The sequence below is a fragment of the Fringilla coelebs genome, assembly GCF_963513975.1.
Source record: "Fringilla coelebs genome assembly, chromosome: 11".
Taxonomy (NCBI): domain Eukaryota; kingdom Metazoa; phylum Chordata; class Aves; order Passeriformes; family Fringillidae; genus Fringilla; species Fringilla coelebs.
Genome location: NC_140037.1, coordinates 16,147,779 through 16,164,685, shown reverse-complemented (window position 1 = coordinate 16,164,685; position 16,907 = coordinate 16,147,779). Strand labels below are relative to the sequence as shown.

General features: G+C 47.1%; 1 protein-coding gene across 2 annotated transcripts in view; it reads right to left on the bottom strand.

Annotated features, from left to right (window-relative positions):
* Nucleotides 1–169, bottom strand: part of NRK (Nik related kinase) — an 86,644-nt gene extending 86,475 nt beyond the window's left edge. For both annotated transcript variants that reach the window (XM_084213191.1, XM_084213192.1), the window contains exon 1: nt 15–169. In XM_084213191.1, coding sequence (XP_084069317.1) covers nt 15–56 — 42 coding nt within the window. In that variant the 5' untranslated portion in view covers nt 57–169. The remainder of the gene's footprint in view (nt 1–14) is intronic.
* Between the last annotated feature and the right edge of the window lie 16,738 nt (nt 170–16,907).

Genomic DNA, 16,907 nt, shown 5'->3' with positions numbered 1-16,907 from the left:
CCGGCCGTCCTTACCCGCAGCGCCGCCAGGTCGATGCCGTCCAGGCTGCGGGCCATGGCTCCGCCGGCCCCGCTAGCGCTGCCGCGGGGGGCCCGCGCCGGCCCGGCCGTGCCCCGGCGGGCGCAGGGAGCCGGGCATGCCCGGCCGGCCCCAACGCCCTCCCCGGCCCGGGCGGCCGCCGCCGGCAACTTTAGCGGAGGGAGCAGCTCGGGAAAAAGTTTGCGAGGAAGTGACGTGCGGCGCCGCGGGGGTCGGGGCCACCTGCCGCCGGCGGGCGGGGGCGGCCGCGCTCGGCCCCCCGGGCGCGCTCCCCGCGGGGCGGGAGCGGGGGATCGCCGCTGCGATACGGGCCGGGGGAGTTTCCCTGCGCGCACCGCCCCGCGCGGGGCCGGCGAGGGCCGGGCCGGGAGCGGGGACCCCTCCGGCGCCGCAACCCCGCGCTCCCGGCGCTGCGCTCCCGCACGGCGCACGGGGCGATGCACCGGCCGCTAACCAAATCCCCAAACCCCCTAAAACTGCAGTGACAGCGTCCTAAGAAGAGGATTTTATACACACACTGCTGAGAAACTGTCAGCCCCTTCCCCTCGGGTGACGGGCGCTGCGCGCACGAGCCCAGGGAGGTGACGGCAGCGATGCTCCCAGGGATGCTCCCAGGGATGCTCCCAGGGATGCTCACAGGGATGCTCGCAGGGATGCTGCCTGCGATGCTCCCAGGGATGCTCACAGGGATGCTCGCAGGGATGCTGCCTGCGATGCTCGCAGGGATGCTCGCAGGGATGCTGCCTGCGATGCTCGCAGGGATGCTGCCAGGGACGCTCCCAGGGACGCTCCCAGGCTCGGCTCAGCCCGCGGCCCCGCGCGAACGAGGGCACGGGCCGTGCAGCCCCCGCTCCGCCAGCCCGGCCCGCGGGCGCATCCTCCGCAGCGTCGCTGCCCCTCGGAGCGCCTCTCCCCGGTAATTGGCACCGCAGGGAGAACACGCAGCAGTGTAGCAGGCTGGAAGGACTTGTGCGTATTCTTGGGCCTATTTAGAGACAAATATCAGTGGAAATGCACATTTTGGAGACGAAGTCCTTAAACATTCTCAAGGGATGTTCAGGGCACTGTCCCCTCGCAGAGAGCAAGCAAAGGGGCAGAAATTCTCAATCAGTACTTCCACAGTTGCAGACTTAAAATCAAGACAAAGTGGTTGAAGTGCCTTTGGTGCCTATTAGCGCACCAGGACGGCTGCAATGCCAGCAGCGAGGGGCAGTGTTGTAATAAAGGCGTTTGGCAATTTCCTTGAAAGAAGTGCTGATGTATCACTCAGCTTCAAAGTATTCTTGTACAACAGCTCGCTTTGGGTCCATTATCGCTAATGTGACCCTGAGTTTGTGCTCTCTGCCTGCCTGCAGGCCAGCATTTGGAGGCACTGCTAAAGAGTTGAGGCCAATCACTGCATTAAAGTGTAAGTTTGTTGAAGAACTAAACATGCAATGCAGCAGAAATCCACACACAGCAACAGCCCAGCCCCCTGCTCTCCCATGGGCAGCATTTAGAAAATTCTGGCCCTCACGTCACCTTTGTCAAAGCTAAGCCAGAGCTTTGCTCCCCATTTGAGCCTTCCTGCCTGACATAAATACATCATTAGCCTTTTTGCTTGTGTTATTTCTTGTTATTTCTCACAATCCCTATTTATCTCTTCTCTCTAACCTTCAGACTGTCCTTTGTCTCCTGCCACTTTCCACTTCCTTCCTGCCTCCCAGTGAGAACGGGTGTGAAACTCCTGACTGCTGTCTACCCAACTCCCTCTCTCCCTCTCCATCTCAGATCCTTTGCTGAAATTAATCCTGCCTGCCTTGCTCACCTCTGATGAGTGCTCCATCTTTAGGATTAATTTCCACTTGACAAAGCTCTGCCCCAAAATGAGAAGTATTAAAGTGTTTAGAAGCATAACATGACTTGTAGTATTTTTGCAGGCAGGTCTCACTATCCCTGCTTTGTGCTTTTACCACCACTGCCTTCCCCCTGCACCCTGCTGGGAGTTTGGGTGCTCCAGTCCCGCTCACACCACTGCAGGCAGGGCTCTGAGCAATTCTTCCCTTGCTGCTGAGGAAGGCAGAGCATCGTTTCCCCATCAAGGCCTTGTAGGTCCAAGAGAAGCCACAGCTGCTTTTGTCACTGATACTCACAGCAGATCTGTTGGGGCTACAAGTGCCACCAGGACAAGGGTACTTTACATAGTAGAACCAGATTTACAGGGCCTGATTTCTTCACCAGCTTGCTGACTGGTTCTACTGACACAGAAATGTGCTCCAGGTGTCCCCCACGGCCCCGTGCCCTGCTCCTGGCAAATCCTTCCACAGCCCTGACCAAGCAGGGTGCTTGTGCTGCTGCTGACCTGTGAGCAGCCTCTCCACCTTGCTCTTCTGCATGAAGCTGTGTGGCAGAGGAACTCCCAGGAACCAGAAATTCCATGCACTAGTGCAATTGCTAATAAACCCACACTCACCTTCCCAATAATAAAAAATGAACAGGTTCCCTTAGTGATAAATTCAATTTAAAAAATACCAAACAACCAAAGCATAACAAACACAAGAGACAATTAAATGCTATCTGTACAACTTTCCTCTCCAACAGCCATATTCAAAACCCTGAAGCCAAATTCAGCAACCAGAGACCCAAACATAAAATCCTTTCAAATGTCTATGTGCATGCAAAGGATGTTTTGTATTAAAAGGGAAGTGCAAGAATGAAGGGGAAAGAACTTCCTTTGTTTCAGCAAAGGAAATGCCATTGTACCCCAGAAGTGCTGGGCTAATTCTGAGCTCTTCTGTCATCATCCTAACACAGATTTGGGTCCACAATAATCCTACCAAGAGTAATTGCCCCTGCCAGATGTGACACTCAGTAGAGGAAGAGAGTGTTTAAAGCTGAGGCTCAAATTGACATGCTGGCTTGTTTCCTCTAGCTTTGTTTACATTGGGTCTTAGCTACAGGTGTGAAGCTGGCAGAGAAATAAACAAGATAACTCATAAGATAACAAGATTTCTGGTCTACAGGAAATAAACAGCTTCTTCAACTGGGTGTAGCCTGAAAAGGACAAACTGACTCTTTTCAGCATTTCTCTGAACTGTAAATTCAGAAAAATTATCATTCAGAAAAACTCCAACAGACATGAACATTTTATTGAAATAATCACCCAGATGGTGCTCAGGGAATGGACATCCCTGCCACTCATGCTTTCTCCTATTTGAACTAAAGAAAATTCCCACTTCATTCCAAACACATTAAGGCTGGGCCAGAAAATAATATTTAAACCTGGATCTGTCTTCAGATTTCCACTTTGCAGAGACTGCTGCATTAGGATCATGAGACAGGGTTGCTATCCTGAGTAAGCTGGAAATACCAGAGCTCCAGACAAACAAACCAAAACAGTAATTTCCCGTACAGTACTCAGAAGCACATACAGTAGTTTTCAGCTCTTTAAAAATTAAATAACTTTTTTCTGTTCCTGGCAAACATGCTAGTTCAGTTTCACAGGATATCCAAAATGAGACCAAGCAGCTTCCTTCCCAAAGGATTCCTGAGTGGACAGGCAAGCTGGAAAAAGTGCCTCTGACTACTGTAACCCCAGCCAGGATATCCACCTCATTTCCCAAGGCTAAAACTTAATGTATAGGTCTCCCACAAAACACACATCACTCCAAATGCTGCTCACTGAGACTTTTGCAGGAGTTTATTTTCTTTCCAGGGGTGCCCAGAGAAGGCAGCCTGTGCCAGGCTGCACACACGGCTGGGGGAGCAGGAGGAGCCCTGTCCCTGCAGCACCATAACCCTGACCCAGCACTTCACAGCATGGTTTCAGCTCAGCCCTTCGGGGTTTCTCAAGGAAACAAATGCTGCACTGGAGGTTTCCAGCTTCCCTTCAGCCCAGCACACAGCCCTGCTCTCCCTGCAAACAGCCCCCCAACCCTCCCAGGGAGAGGAGCCACATCCTCTGCAAGGATGGCGTTTTGCACTCCTGCCTTTGGACTCTGTTCCAGCACCACTTGAATCCTCAGCAGTGATTTTGTGCCCTAATAAATTAATTATATAGATGACTGCTTCCCGGTGTGGAAGCTGTTTCTATTGCTTTGTTTCTCCATGAGAATTTTTCCTACTCTGATTTTCTTTCCTTTCCTGTGTCACTGAGTGTTTCACTGTGTCTCTGCCTTATATCACAACACCAAGTCAGTATCTGCCTGCTACAATGATACCAGTGCACAAAGGCTGGCTGGCAATTTTGCAAAATAGAGATAATTAATTGAAATAAATTGAACTCTCACATTTTGTATAACTATTGTATCTTGCTGTTCTGCAGCCATCTGCCTTGGTAGAGGTTTTTCCCTTCCCTCCCATCTTCTGCAAATTTATTTCTTCATTCAAAATAAGAACACTTTGAAACACTTTGCAAGGAACAGTAGCTATATGTTACTAGGTCATCAGATCCCAATGGAGTTTATGAATACCATAATGAATTTCAGCCCAACATCTGTCTGCTCTCTGAAACAGATGCAATTATGGAAAAAATAGCTGCTGCCTCTTCACAGGCAGATCTCTCAGTTAAAAAAACACAAAAAAACCAAAACAAAACAAAAACCCCAAACAAAACAAAACAAACAAACAAAACCCCAAAAACAAAACACAAAGAAAACTGCCAATGCACAGTTTAATCGCTACCACATTAAATTTATCAGTCAAAATATCACATGGCAGACAGTCTTTTTCTGAAAGCAAGACAGGTTGTGGTAATTCTGGCAGACAAGCAGGGGTTTTTTGACTTCAGAAAATCCTGCAGGCACGGCTTTGCCAACCAAATACTAACTCTGGATGACTCAGACCACGTTTCCCTTTTATCCAAACCACTGAAGTTTGGTGGTTGGCTAAAAAGGAACTGGTATCTGAATCACCCTTAGCTGGGAGGATTTGTCAGATTAAAGTCTTGGGCATGGGGTTTTGGGGGCAGGGTGTTGGTTTGGTTTCTGTTCCCTTCTTTCCCAAAGGAAAGAAAACAAAAATCAACAAGTTTAAATGTGAGGACACCTATTTTCAAAAACTTAACTTTATCCTTTTTTTTTAACCATCTCAGTGTCATGTGTCAATTTGAACACATTCTCAGTAAATTATACAGATTTTTCAGTCCTGTTGCAAGCCTAACCTGTGCCTCACAAAATTACACAATTTTAACCTTGCCTTAGCTACAAAAAAAGCCCAACTCATTGCTCAAGTCCCTCTTACACATCTGCATTTCCCAGGCCCTCTGCTTCTCCTTTTCTTAGAGGAGGGAAAAAAAAGCAAAAGAGGAACTGTAATTTATAAACCTCTATCCAGCCCTCTGGAACAAAACCTGCCCTCTGTGACCTATTAAACATCTTTGGGGAAGTCTCCTCTATTCTCTCTCCAAATTCCATTTATTTCCAAGCTGATTTTCATCTCAGTACTTTGCCAACTCCGACCATTTCAAACACACTTGGGTGCCCCAGTGCCGTGCCTGAGTCTTTTAAATTCTCCTCTTTTCCTCGAGGGAAATGTATCCTGTATTTGGGAAGCTGCCTAATTTGTGTGTGTGTGTCTTCTGGATGGGAAAGGCAAAGGGAAGCTCGTTTGGGCATTGAGCAGCAGCCTCCTCTTCCAACAGCAACTCATGAATAAGTCTGTGTCTTTTCCTGGAGATCTGTGCCAGTCCTATCTAAACACTCTCGATCTTTGTGTATTAATAACCTGCAGATAACTTCCAGCCAAGTTTCACTTGTAGCACCATGCTCAGCCTGGAAAGAGCTCTGCTGGGGCTCTGTCAGCCTCTCTCTGCAGCTCACAGCCTTTGGGGCACAGCACTGAGTAGGTGCACTCGCCTTGCTGCTGCTGCTGCTGCACGGTGCAGCTGTCAGCTGAGACTGTAAACATTTCAAAAATTAAATCAGACAAGTTGTTTAGAGGTTTGGGAAGAATGGGAAGGCTCTGCACATCTGCCAGTCATTCACTGATATTTAGTCATGGAAGTTTTGTGGGAAGGAAATGTGTTTGCACAGGTCTGAAAGTGGGTGTATTCACTGTTTTTATTGATTACTTGGAAACAACTGCTAAATGAACCCATTGAAACAACATTCACCTGGAGAGCAGCTCGTGCCAGGTTGTGTGCAAGCCCAGCCTGCACACACTGGGGTAAAGGGGTGGCACAGACCCTCCTCCCCTTGCCTGGACACTGCCCAGAGCCCCAGAAACACAAACTGTGTCAAATCTGTGGGAACACCTCAGTGCAATTCTGCGGGACAGGGGCTGGTGGGATCAGCTGCATAAGCAAGGAAGGACAAGGGAAGGGACTGTCCCTCCAACACTGCTTTGTGAGGCTGCAGCTCCAGCATCTTTTTAGTAAAGCACAGAAATGAAGAATTGGATTCAGTTAAAGGAGGGGACACAAAAGTTAATACTGAGGCCAAAATGGTTTAATGTGCCCACTTGAATAGCTAAAGCTCTGACCTTATTAAAGTGACTTTTTTATTTTCTCCTAAGGAGAAAATAGTGGCATTGTAATCACGAGATATAATAAGAGCCAGTAGCTGAAGCAGAAACCAAACAATAAAAAAAATAAACCCCCCCCAACCAACCAAAACAAACAAACAAACAAACAAACAAAAACTTCAACAAAGTAGAAACAAAGACAACACATGTTCACAGACCTCCTGGTTTCCATTTCTCATGGGTCCTTTTCTGGTTCCTAGGGTGTGAAAAGGTGCTCAGACCTCCCCAAATTAGAGCTGCTTTCAGCAGCCTCTCAGACTGCTTCCCTGGTCCAAAGTCACTGGGGAGCCAGATGTCCTGGCCACAGCAGCCTCTGTGCCAGCCAGGAAACCTGTCCCCTCTGCAGGAGCCACGGCACAGCCAGGCCCTCCACTGCCACCCCATAGCACACTTGGGCTTCACTTCCCAGCTGGGAGATTTGGGGATTTAAACCAGCTTCCCTTTTCACAGCAGCTTAAGTTCTTTAAGGAGTTTAGCTCCATAAGCCAATTAAACATCTTTAAGTCCTTGAGCTCTCCTACCTTCCCCCAGCAGTTTGCATGCTTACATGACTTACATGGCTTTACAGGCTGAAAGCTGATTTCTCCCAGCCAGGACCTGAGCATCTTATGAGGTCACAGGCCAAGCAATCCCAGGCAGAGTCAGCAAGTCTGGAATCCTCTGCAGACCTCAGAGTGCTGCATCCTGAGGCCTCGGTCCTGAGAGAAAATTCTTGCTGGTTTGGAAAAGGCCAACTCCACCTTTATTCCTTTGCTTTCTAGAAGCCCCAGCTCTGGGCTATAAAGTAATGGATGGGCTCATAAACTTTACACACTGAGAGTGGGAGCAGAGCAGTTTTTGTCCTCATTTACACATCCCCTGTGGGAGTGTAGGCAGACAGAGCTGGTGTCACCCCCTCGGGTCCCATCCCAGTGCCTTCCCTTCCTGCCTTTCTTCCTTTGGATTAGTTAACACTACAAGTAGAAGAACAGTAATACAGTCATTTGATATTTGAATATGAAAGCTTAAAACCAAGTCTCTGAAGTACTGGCCTAGGCTTTTTTCTTAGGGTTTCTTTCTATTTGTTTCTAAATGGACAAATCAGCAGCGTCTCGAAAGCCAGAAAACCACAACATAAAATTTTATGAGAAGCTATCACCAGCCCCCTTTATTTCCTGTAAGACATCCTGCATAGCTAGATATATTTTTATATATTTGTTTCCTGTAAGACATATCCTGCATGGCTAGATATATTTATATATAAAGTATATGGATTTACATTATACATAGGTTTAAAAAGTCATTATATATCTCCTAAATGCTCCTTTTAAGCCAGTTAATAACCATATGTCATTATGTTGTCAGAATACTGTTTTAACTCCCTCAAAGAAAAACCGACACGCTGCAGTAACAACATGATCTGTAAACAGTTGTGGATTAACATCCAGTGACCACTGAATCTTCTCTGTGATTAAAAATCCCCACCAGCTGCCCAATCTGCTTTTGTCAGTGAACTTGCTGTCATTTTATAGCAATAAATATAATAAATATACAGTTTGCCCACGGACTTGAGGTCAGTCATGCTTATGCCTGAAAAGGAACATTTCCATGAGTGTTGTGTGAAGGGCAAACCCCCAGTCTGGGGCTGCTCAAGTCACCATTCTGTTTCTTCTAAACCAGTGACAACTCATCCCAGAGAGCTCTGTCTGCCCAGCACCCAGGCAGCGCCCTCTCCCCCAGGTTCACCCAGGAAGGGTGTGACACTGAGGTGCAGCCCCTGGACCCTGGAGCAGATGTGAGGGTGCTGGAATGGGCAGTCCCAGATGAGCCCTGTCCCACAAAGTGTTTTGTGCTGTCCATTACCTGAACCCAACCCACCAATGCCTCTGTGCAGCTGGGTCACTTGCAGCTGTCACTTGCAAATTGCAATTCACTGCCGTGCTGCAGCAGGCAGGAGGGCTGCCCTCCACCATGCTCCATCACATTTCCTCCAGAGCTTCCCACCCCCCAGTTTTGGGGCACATCAGCTGTGACTCGGTGGTTTTGGGGTGGTTTTGGCCACCCCAGCAGTGCTCCCATGGCCTTGGCTGTGCTGAGCCCTTGGGGACACAGTGGGAGCTGCCTCCCAGCCTGGCTGTCCTGTGGGCTCCCCCCTGTGCTCAGTGCCCTCTCTTCTGTAACCTGTTCTGTCAGAGCAGAGGGCTCAGGCTGGCTGTGAGCAGACATGCACACGCTGTGGGTGCTCTCACTCCTCTCTGAACCACAAGCTTTGCACCATCTCCTGCTTTGAAGCAGCACTACCACTTCCTTTTTTTTTCCCAGGTTTTTTTCTCTGATCAATATAAAAAAAATTAAAAACCTACAATAAGAAAAAAAACAAAACCAGAAAACTTTCAGTTTAACTCTGCAATACTTGAACCCTTTTGTTCTTTTTGCTGGATTTAGGTCACCCCACAGAGATCAATTGTTTTCTTTCTTGTCCAGGCACGTCTTCCTGCTCAGGCTGATAATTTGCTCTTCTTGTGTGTGGCTGCATGGGTCTGGGTTTTCCCTTGACATTTCTGTGAACACTGTAGCAAAGGTTGGAAGTGTTCATCCTCATTCCCTTTCTCCTTTTTGCTTGTTTTGATTATTCTGCCATACCAGTGCTGGCTGTTTCTACAGTCATATTTAATCCTCTTTGTGGCCACCACCAATTTTCCAATGCATATGCTGGCATTAAATTGCCTGTTATCCCATCCTAATTTCCATGTTACAACTGCTCAGAGGATAATAAAAATTTATCTATTATTTTTCTCTTTGCCTTTGCATTGTTTATTGTTCATCTGCACTGGGAGAGCCTGTGAATACTTTCATGACTATTATTTTTTCCACATGTCCAAGCTCAAACTGAGAATAAGAAAGCTTCCAGGGCTGATCCCTCCTTGGCCAGAATTTCTATTGCATTTTTATTTTTAACCTTTTGAGAGCATTTTCTGCAGTTTTGCCTTTCCAGCTCTGGGGTGACTCTGCAGTCAGATGAGCTGGGGCTCCTTGCAGAGGCACAAGCCAAGAGGAAGGTAAGTGGGACCTGCTTGCCCTTAAGGCCAGGAGGGACAGACAATTGTGGCCTCAGTGACTTTTGTGGTCTTAGAGCACAGCTGACTCTGGGAAGATTTGGTTGGTTTGTGTGGGAAGCTCACTTCTTAAAATTTGGTGCAGTACTTGATGTCCTACCCGTGTAAAACTGGGGAAGGGGGTGAGTGTGGTTTTGTACTGCAGCTGGCAACCTGAAAATACTTCTGGTAACTTCCCTCCATGTTAGAGGGAATCAATCACAAGTTCTACCAAGCCACATCACATTAACTAATCCAGTTACAAAAACACAGACCCTGGAACTCACAGGTCTTTTTTGTCCTCGATAGAGACCATTGGACCAACTGAAGCCCAGTGCTCAGAGTTATTACAGTCTTCCCTTTAAGCCACCCAGATTAATGGAACAAATTCTCATTCAGAGAAATCAGGTACAGATCCCTAGTGACTACACTGATTTGACTCTGGCTTTTGAGCAGTATAAATTACAGCAGAATATCATTATTAATTTCAGCTGTCCCCTGTCCTGGCAAATTATCATTCATCTCCCCAAATGGGTATCTCAGCTGGAGACCTTTATTTTATCATCTTAGTGGAAAAAATCTGCACTGTTTCCTCCCTCCAAATTAGCAGCCTGCGATTTCCCTGGAGAAGTCTTTCTTAGATGTAGTGCTGATTAGTGCTTGACTAACAGGCACCAGCACATTTTTTACCTCCCAACACATACCTGAAATCCCTCACCAGGTCCATGGCCGCCTGCTCAGGAGTTAGTCACTTCCTCCATGGCCTGTAGGGAAGACAGCAAAGCTAAAGAAATGCTCAGTTCTAACAAAGCTTATTGCTGGTGTCTCCCTGCTCACACTGAACTGATTCCATTCCATAAGGAAAACACCCAGGCTGAGGCCAGGGGCTGATCATTACAGACTGATTTCTTGGTGGTACCTGGTAAGTTTCTGAATCAACCAAGCGCCACAAAATGTAATTTCTAAGTGTCACAGTCAGCCTCACTGCCCAAGTGCTGCATTTCAAGTTGCCCACGAGGAACTTTTCCCTTCCCAGAGCCAGGGAAATGCTCATGTGGCTCAGTGCAAGGTACTGGTTAAACATGAAAATGTTTTGTCAGGGAAATGGTGCAGGGTGGCTGAGGGGATCAGCTGGGATACCCCAGCCCACGGTAAACCTGGGAAGAAGCACAGTGGGATGGGGCAGGGGCAGGGGCAGGGGAGGTCAGCCCAGGGGAAAGTCCCATCCCCAGTGGTGCCAGGCATGAGGACACACTGAGGCTGATGATTATGTGAGGTTGTTCTGCTCCAGCTGCTCTGGGAGAACACTGCTTCCACACCACAGTTTTTCAGCACTGTTAAAGAAGGCAAAAACTTGCTGCAAGTGAAGCTGGCCCTGGCTAGGTGACCTGCTTTCCTCCAGCCACTCTTACATTGTAGCTTCACCTCCAGTGCTATTCCTGTGGATTTTGCTGGCTTAGGGAGAGTAAGTATTAGGAATCAGACCTACTCTGATTTAAAAGAGCTTTTTTGAAATGCATCTTCTGTGGAAGGGACAGTGATGGCTCCTGAAGCCCTGTGCCCTGGATGCTCGCCCCAGATGAGCAGCCCTGTGCCACCCCTCACACTGTGCCCCTGTGCCACTCACACCTCAACTTCTGTCACCCCCTGCACAGACCTCTGCACTTTCCCTGGCTCACCTGGAGAGAATTGGTGCTTTACAGTCCTACTGTAAAATAACAAGAATCAGGCTTTTAAAATCAGGAATAAGAGACTTCTGTGCTTTTGCTATAATCACTCCATATGCTCCTCTGACAATTTCCATGACCTTATTTCTCAAAAAAAGAAAAAAAAAGAAAAAGACAACTCCCATCATCCCTCAAGTCTCAGAAGAGCTCTCCATGCAGTAAAGGAGAAGCAGATGCTGCCAGCTCTCTATCTGGATCTCCTCTTACACATGTTTAACCCTCAGGGTACAATGGATGCTGAGAATTACTCTTTCGTAACATTTGTTTGGCTGCCAGAAAGGAAAAATGATTAGCAGCTCAAAGGTTACATTGCTGTGTTTTGCAAGAGAAGCCCTTGTCATGGGCTGCCTCTCTTTAGCTGGCTGTGGATGTGGGCTGTGATGCTCAGCTGCCCACAGGGGTTCTCTGCCCACTGGGCTGTGCTGCCCCAGCTCTCTGCCCCATCCCAGTGCTTGTGGTGCTGTGTGGGAGCTCTGCTCTGCTGCCCTGCAGGGCCTGTTTATCCTCTCTTCCTCCCATGGGCAGCAGCACCCAGACATCACAAGTGGTACCCAGACCTTGAAGGGGAACCCCAGACCTAACGTCCCATCTTCTCCCACTTAATCTGAATGACCATGCCCAGCTTTATTGGCACATAAAACACTTCCTGCTCTGTGCAATGCTATTCCCACACCCTCTCCCTAGACTTCAATATATTAAAAACAAGTAAGATTATCAGTTTTTAAAATATCGTAAATGGTTTAAGAAAGGGATTTAAAGAAAATTGTCAAATTAATTACTATTGTTATTGTTTCCTTTATTAGCCCCTTATTAGCCTGTTTCCTGAGGGCAGAGCAGTTTGGACAGGATTTACCTCTCTTTGGACCCCGAGGAGCTCAGACATTTGGTATAAATAGCTTTAGAAACCTTTTTGTGGTTTTTAGAGCAGGCTGCGATGATGACAAGATGCTGCTGCCATTGTGTCTGAGCAGAACCCTTGCCCTACACATGCCAGCAGCTGCCAGCATGGGCAGTGCTGGTGGGCAGTGCTGGTGGGCAGTGCTGGTGGCTCCTTCCCCTCACCAGCATCAGCTCCTGCCCCTCTCTGCCCTGAGCTGCTCTTCTGTAGCATCCCTCAGACACACTCACCCAGCCTGGCTGCTCCTGCCACGTCACTCTTCCCACAGAGCTGCTTGTGTCTCACATCTGGGGGTCTGCCCAGGACAAGCCAGGGGAGCAAGTCCATGAACAGCCTCCTTTGGTTTGCTGTCTCACTTTTGTTCCACAACAAAGGGGCTGCTCTGAATTATCTCTGCACTAACTGGACCCACACCTGCATTGGTCTGGGCAGTTTGTGCAGAGGGTAACTTAAATTTCTGGCCCTGGGTTGAAGCCTTCCTTGCAGATTGTCACTGTCACATCACAGATGCTTCTTCTGTTCATTTTGTTGATGGGTGAAAGCAATGAAGTTTGAACTTTGTTCAAATTTTCCCTGAGCTTGGCAGCATAAGAGCTCTAATAGGGGTTCAGGCTGGCTGTTAGGTACAAATTATGTGTCAGTTCAGTGCTTTCCCTGCTGTCTTCTCCTGCCAATAATTTGCTACAGCACACAGAATTCCTGTCATCCATCAGCCTGCATCCTTCCAAAGTCACTTCAGTGCCCATGATCAGCTTGTCTCTTTTCCCTTCTCTGCAGCTGCTGATCCCACACAGAAGCATCACAGAAAGAGCTGAGCCCCAAAAACAGCCCCGCTGTGACCCCTGGGGGCACACCCAGAGGTTGCTCACCCAGGCTGGAACATGATGTGGCCACGGAGCCAGGATGAGGCAATCTGCCCTGGAGTTACCAGCCCCGTCCAGGGAAAATTATCTACTGGTCAGAACTCCAGACTGAGAGACTGTGAGCACAGCCCAAATTCTGCCTTTGGTTTTTTTGGAGGATCTTGGGTAAAATGGTTCTAAATTCTTTTTTTTTCATTTGCTAAAGGGTGGATGAAAATACTTCCCCAGAGGAGTTAGGTGTTAGATTGATTGTTTCATGATCACAAAGCCTTTGATATCCTTTAATCAAAGAGTTGTTAAGGGTTTTAAAGGTTGTTATAATCTGTGGAAGAGATGTTAATTCTCTGTGTGCAGCCTATGCAGAACTTGGAGTCTCTAATGTTATTTGGGGAATAAGTATTAAGTGGTCTCTTCAGGATGCTGACAGAAGTTACCTTTCAGCCTCACACACGAGCTGATTAGAGTATAGTGTGCTTTGAAAGCTGCTTCACTTCTCATTAGACCCTCTCTTCTTGAGTCACCTCATAAGAGGCTAATTTACATGGAGTCTAGGCCATGTTAGGGTCTGGATTTCTCATGGAAATTCATCTTGGTAGCAAAAGCAAAACCCCTTCTGCCCTCTGCATAAGAATCACTAATTCTCTCCTCCACATCATAAATCCCAAGGCATGCTCTGAATCCCAAAGAAGCTTGATTTAGAAAGAAATTAGGTGCACATTCTTCCTTTGACAGTTTTTATTCCTGCCTTGGCTTGCCTGTATTTCTCCATTAAAAGAGGGCACCAGAGATTTGCAAATCCCTCTGTGCAGTGTGAGCACACTCTGAACTGGTGCTTTATTCCCCAGCCAAATTCTTGAGCCCACCTTGCCATGCTGAGCATGGTGGGTACCCCACTGCCCTCAAATTTAGCTCCAACAGGTCCAGCAGCAGCTGTTGGGGCTCCCACCCCAGCAAACCACTTTGAATTTCTAACTGTGGATACTCACAGTCAGGAAAACATTTACCACCCACCCAATGCTGTGTACAAAGGAATTACTTTGGAGTCTTAGAAATTGCAAAACTCATCTAACATAAAATACATTGTTCTGTCTTTGTGTTTGTCCTGAAGAGAAGAAAACCCTTAAAACCTTGTAAAGCCAATTACACTCTATCAAAATGAATTAGAGGAGTGTACAGAATACCTACCGTGAGAATCTGGCTCAGCTTGACAAACTGTATTTTTATTATTATTATTTATTTGCTTTACTGCTTAGTCTGTAGCTATACAATAATGTTGCAAAGAAGAGAAAATGCTGACAGGTCATGTTCTGCTTCTATTGGCAGTGCTGATGCTTTATGTTTATATGACGAATATCCTGGTAAAGCTAGGTAACTTTTACTTTGCTTCCTTTTTTTAAGACATTGTTCTATACCTGTTTGGAGCAGCCTTATTAACCTCTGAATTTCTCCAGTGGCACTGAAATGATCAAAAAGGTTTGTGTGGTGAGCACAGCAAAGCTGTCCTTCCCTCAGCACCACAAATGCTGCAGGTCCTTTCTTCAGGGAAGCAAAATATATTGCAGAACACTGTTCTTTGTGTTTGCAAGAATGTGACATGTCATTACTTTCAATTTTCAAATTCTGCTTGCTTCCTATAACAAAATATTCCAAAATGTCATATTTTTAACATTTGCTGGGCTGACTACTTCTTAATTGAAGCTGTTTCAATCAATGTTATTTATGAAATTTCAAAACCTTAAATACTTCCAAGATGGTAGAGGAAAGTACATTTGTCTACTTTGCATTATTTTTTAAACAAATAGAACAATATTGATTATGTTAAATCAATATTATTGTACTTATCACATACTCATTTTCCTTTGGGCCTGAGCAAGGAAATACTTCTGGCATTACATGCAAGTTGAAAACCTGTGCGACTGAAGAAAGTGTGAGGTTTTATTTGGTGGGGAATTTCCCCACACATAAAGAAGCAGATTTTTTCTTTTTCTTTTTTTCTCCCCTGTGGATGAAACCAAGAAATTCCCATCCAAAAAAAACCTGAAATGATAATTTTAAAATTATCAAGACGAGGGTTCTGAAGCAAGTGGGCTGGCAAGAAATGACATCTTTTTGGGGAACTTCACAGAACATCCATTGAAGAGTGGACAAACAGGATGCATTGATACAAGAGCTGCCATTCCCCTTTTTCACTCTGTGTTTCTGCCTAGAAAAACCCTGGGACTCTACTCTCTTCTTCCTCTCCCTTCTTCACATTCTCCCCTTTTTTTCTTAGAGTCCCAGAAACTCTGCAGCCCCAGCAGGAACCTCAGAGGGTGCCCAAGAGAGGAGGCAGCAGCTGCTGCGTGGATGTGGAAGTGTCCTGCAGACAGAATCCCTAACCATCCCTAACTCATCCCTAACTGGGATGAGCTCCCAGTGCAGACCCCCAGCTCTCCCTCCATCCAGGAGGAGTTCCCATGGGATGAGCTCCCAGTGCAAACCCCCAGCTCTCCCTCCATCCAGGAGGAGTTCCCATGGGATGAGCTCCCAGTGCAAACCCCCAGCTCTGCCTCCATCCAGGAGGAGTTCCCATGGGATGAGCTCCCAGTGCAGACCCCCAGCTCTCCCTCCATCCAGGAGGAGTTCCCATGGGATGAGCTCCCAGTGCAGCCCCCCAGCTCCCCCTCCATCCAGGAGGAGTTCCCATGGGATGAGCTCCCAGTGCAAGCCCCCATCTCTCCCTCCATCCAGGAGGAGTTCCCATGGGGTGTCACTGCCAGGCCAAGGGGCACTGAGGCTTTCCCTGCTGTGAGCAGGGCAGTGGGACCTGGCAGCTCCTCTCCCCTCTGCTCAGACAGACACTGGGAAATGCTCAGAGCTCTCCAGAAGGGCTCAGCTCTAAAGGCTGCTCAATGCTCTGATTTCTGCCCTTCCAGACCCTGCTCAGCAAACCATTTCTCACTGAATTAAGGGGAATTTAAGTAAGTGCTTATGCATTTCGATGAACAGAGAGAGCCTGCTGAATCAAAGGAACTACTGAGAGCAGAGGCCCTCAAAAGTAAGGATTTTTTTCCCCCTGTAAAAGTATCTGTTATTTATTCCCAAGTTCTTATCTTGTTTATAACAAAGAATGAACAAAATTCCTTTCCCAAGGCTGGATGGTCCTGGAGCATATCCACACCAAACAGGGACAAAAATAAGCTTTATTTTAGACAGAATAAATAAGCAAATGCTTCTTAGTCTCTTGCCTTCTATCTCTCTCTTTTTTTTGTATTCCTCTGTACACAGCAAGCATAATGTGTTATGGCCTTATCCAAAATCTGCTGGACTTCATGGAACTCCTTCTGTTGGCTTGAATTGGTTTTGGAGCAGACCTGGTGGCAGAGTATGGCAATATCTTTATAGAGGCTTCTCATCTACTGTCTAGAAAAAGGAATATTATTAAAATACCAGCCCAACACACAGCCCCCAAGAACTGTCAATATTCACTGTGTTGTCTAATTTAAAATTACCCTGTTTACTTGCTGAACATTCCTTAGGAGCATCAAAACTGTAGCAGTGGATAGGCTTCCAACTTCTGGCTCATTTTATGGACAATCTTTAAACCACAATTGCCTCTGAGGCACATCACACACAAAGGTAAAAACAGTATCTTCCAAACATTATCATAAACCATCTTTAAGAGGAATGTGCCCCAAACCTGGTTGCAATAAGGATGTTTGCTGCTGGTGGCTTTTGTCACTGGGGAAGGCACAGCCTGACAAGCTGGGGCTGCACAATCAGGGTGGGGTCCTGGCCTCTCCCCCGATAAATCCAGCTGATAAAG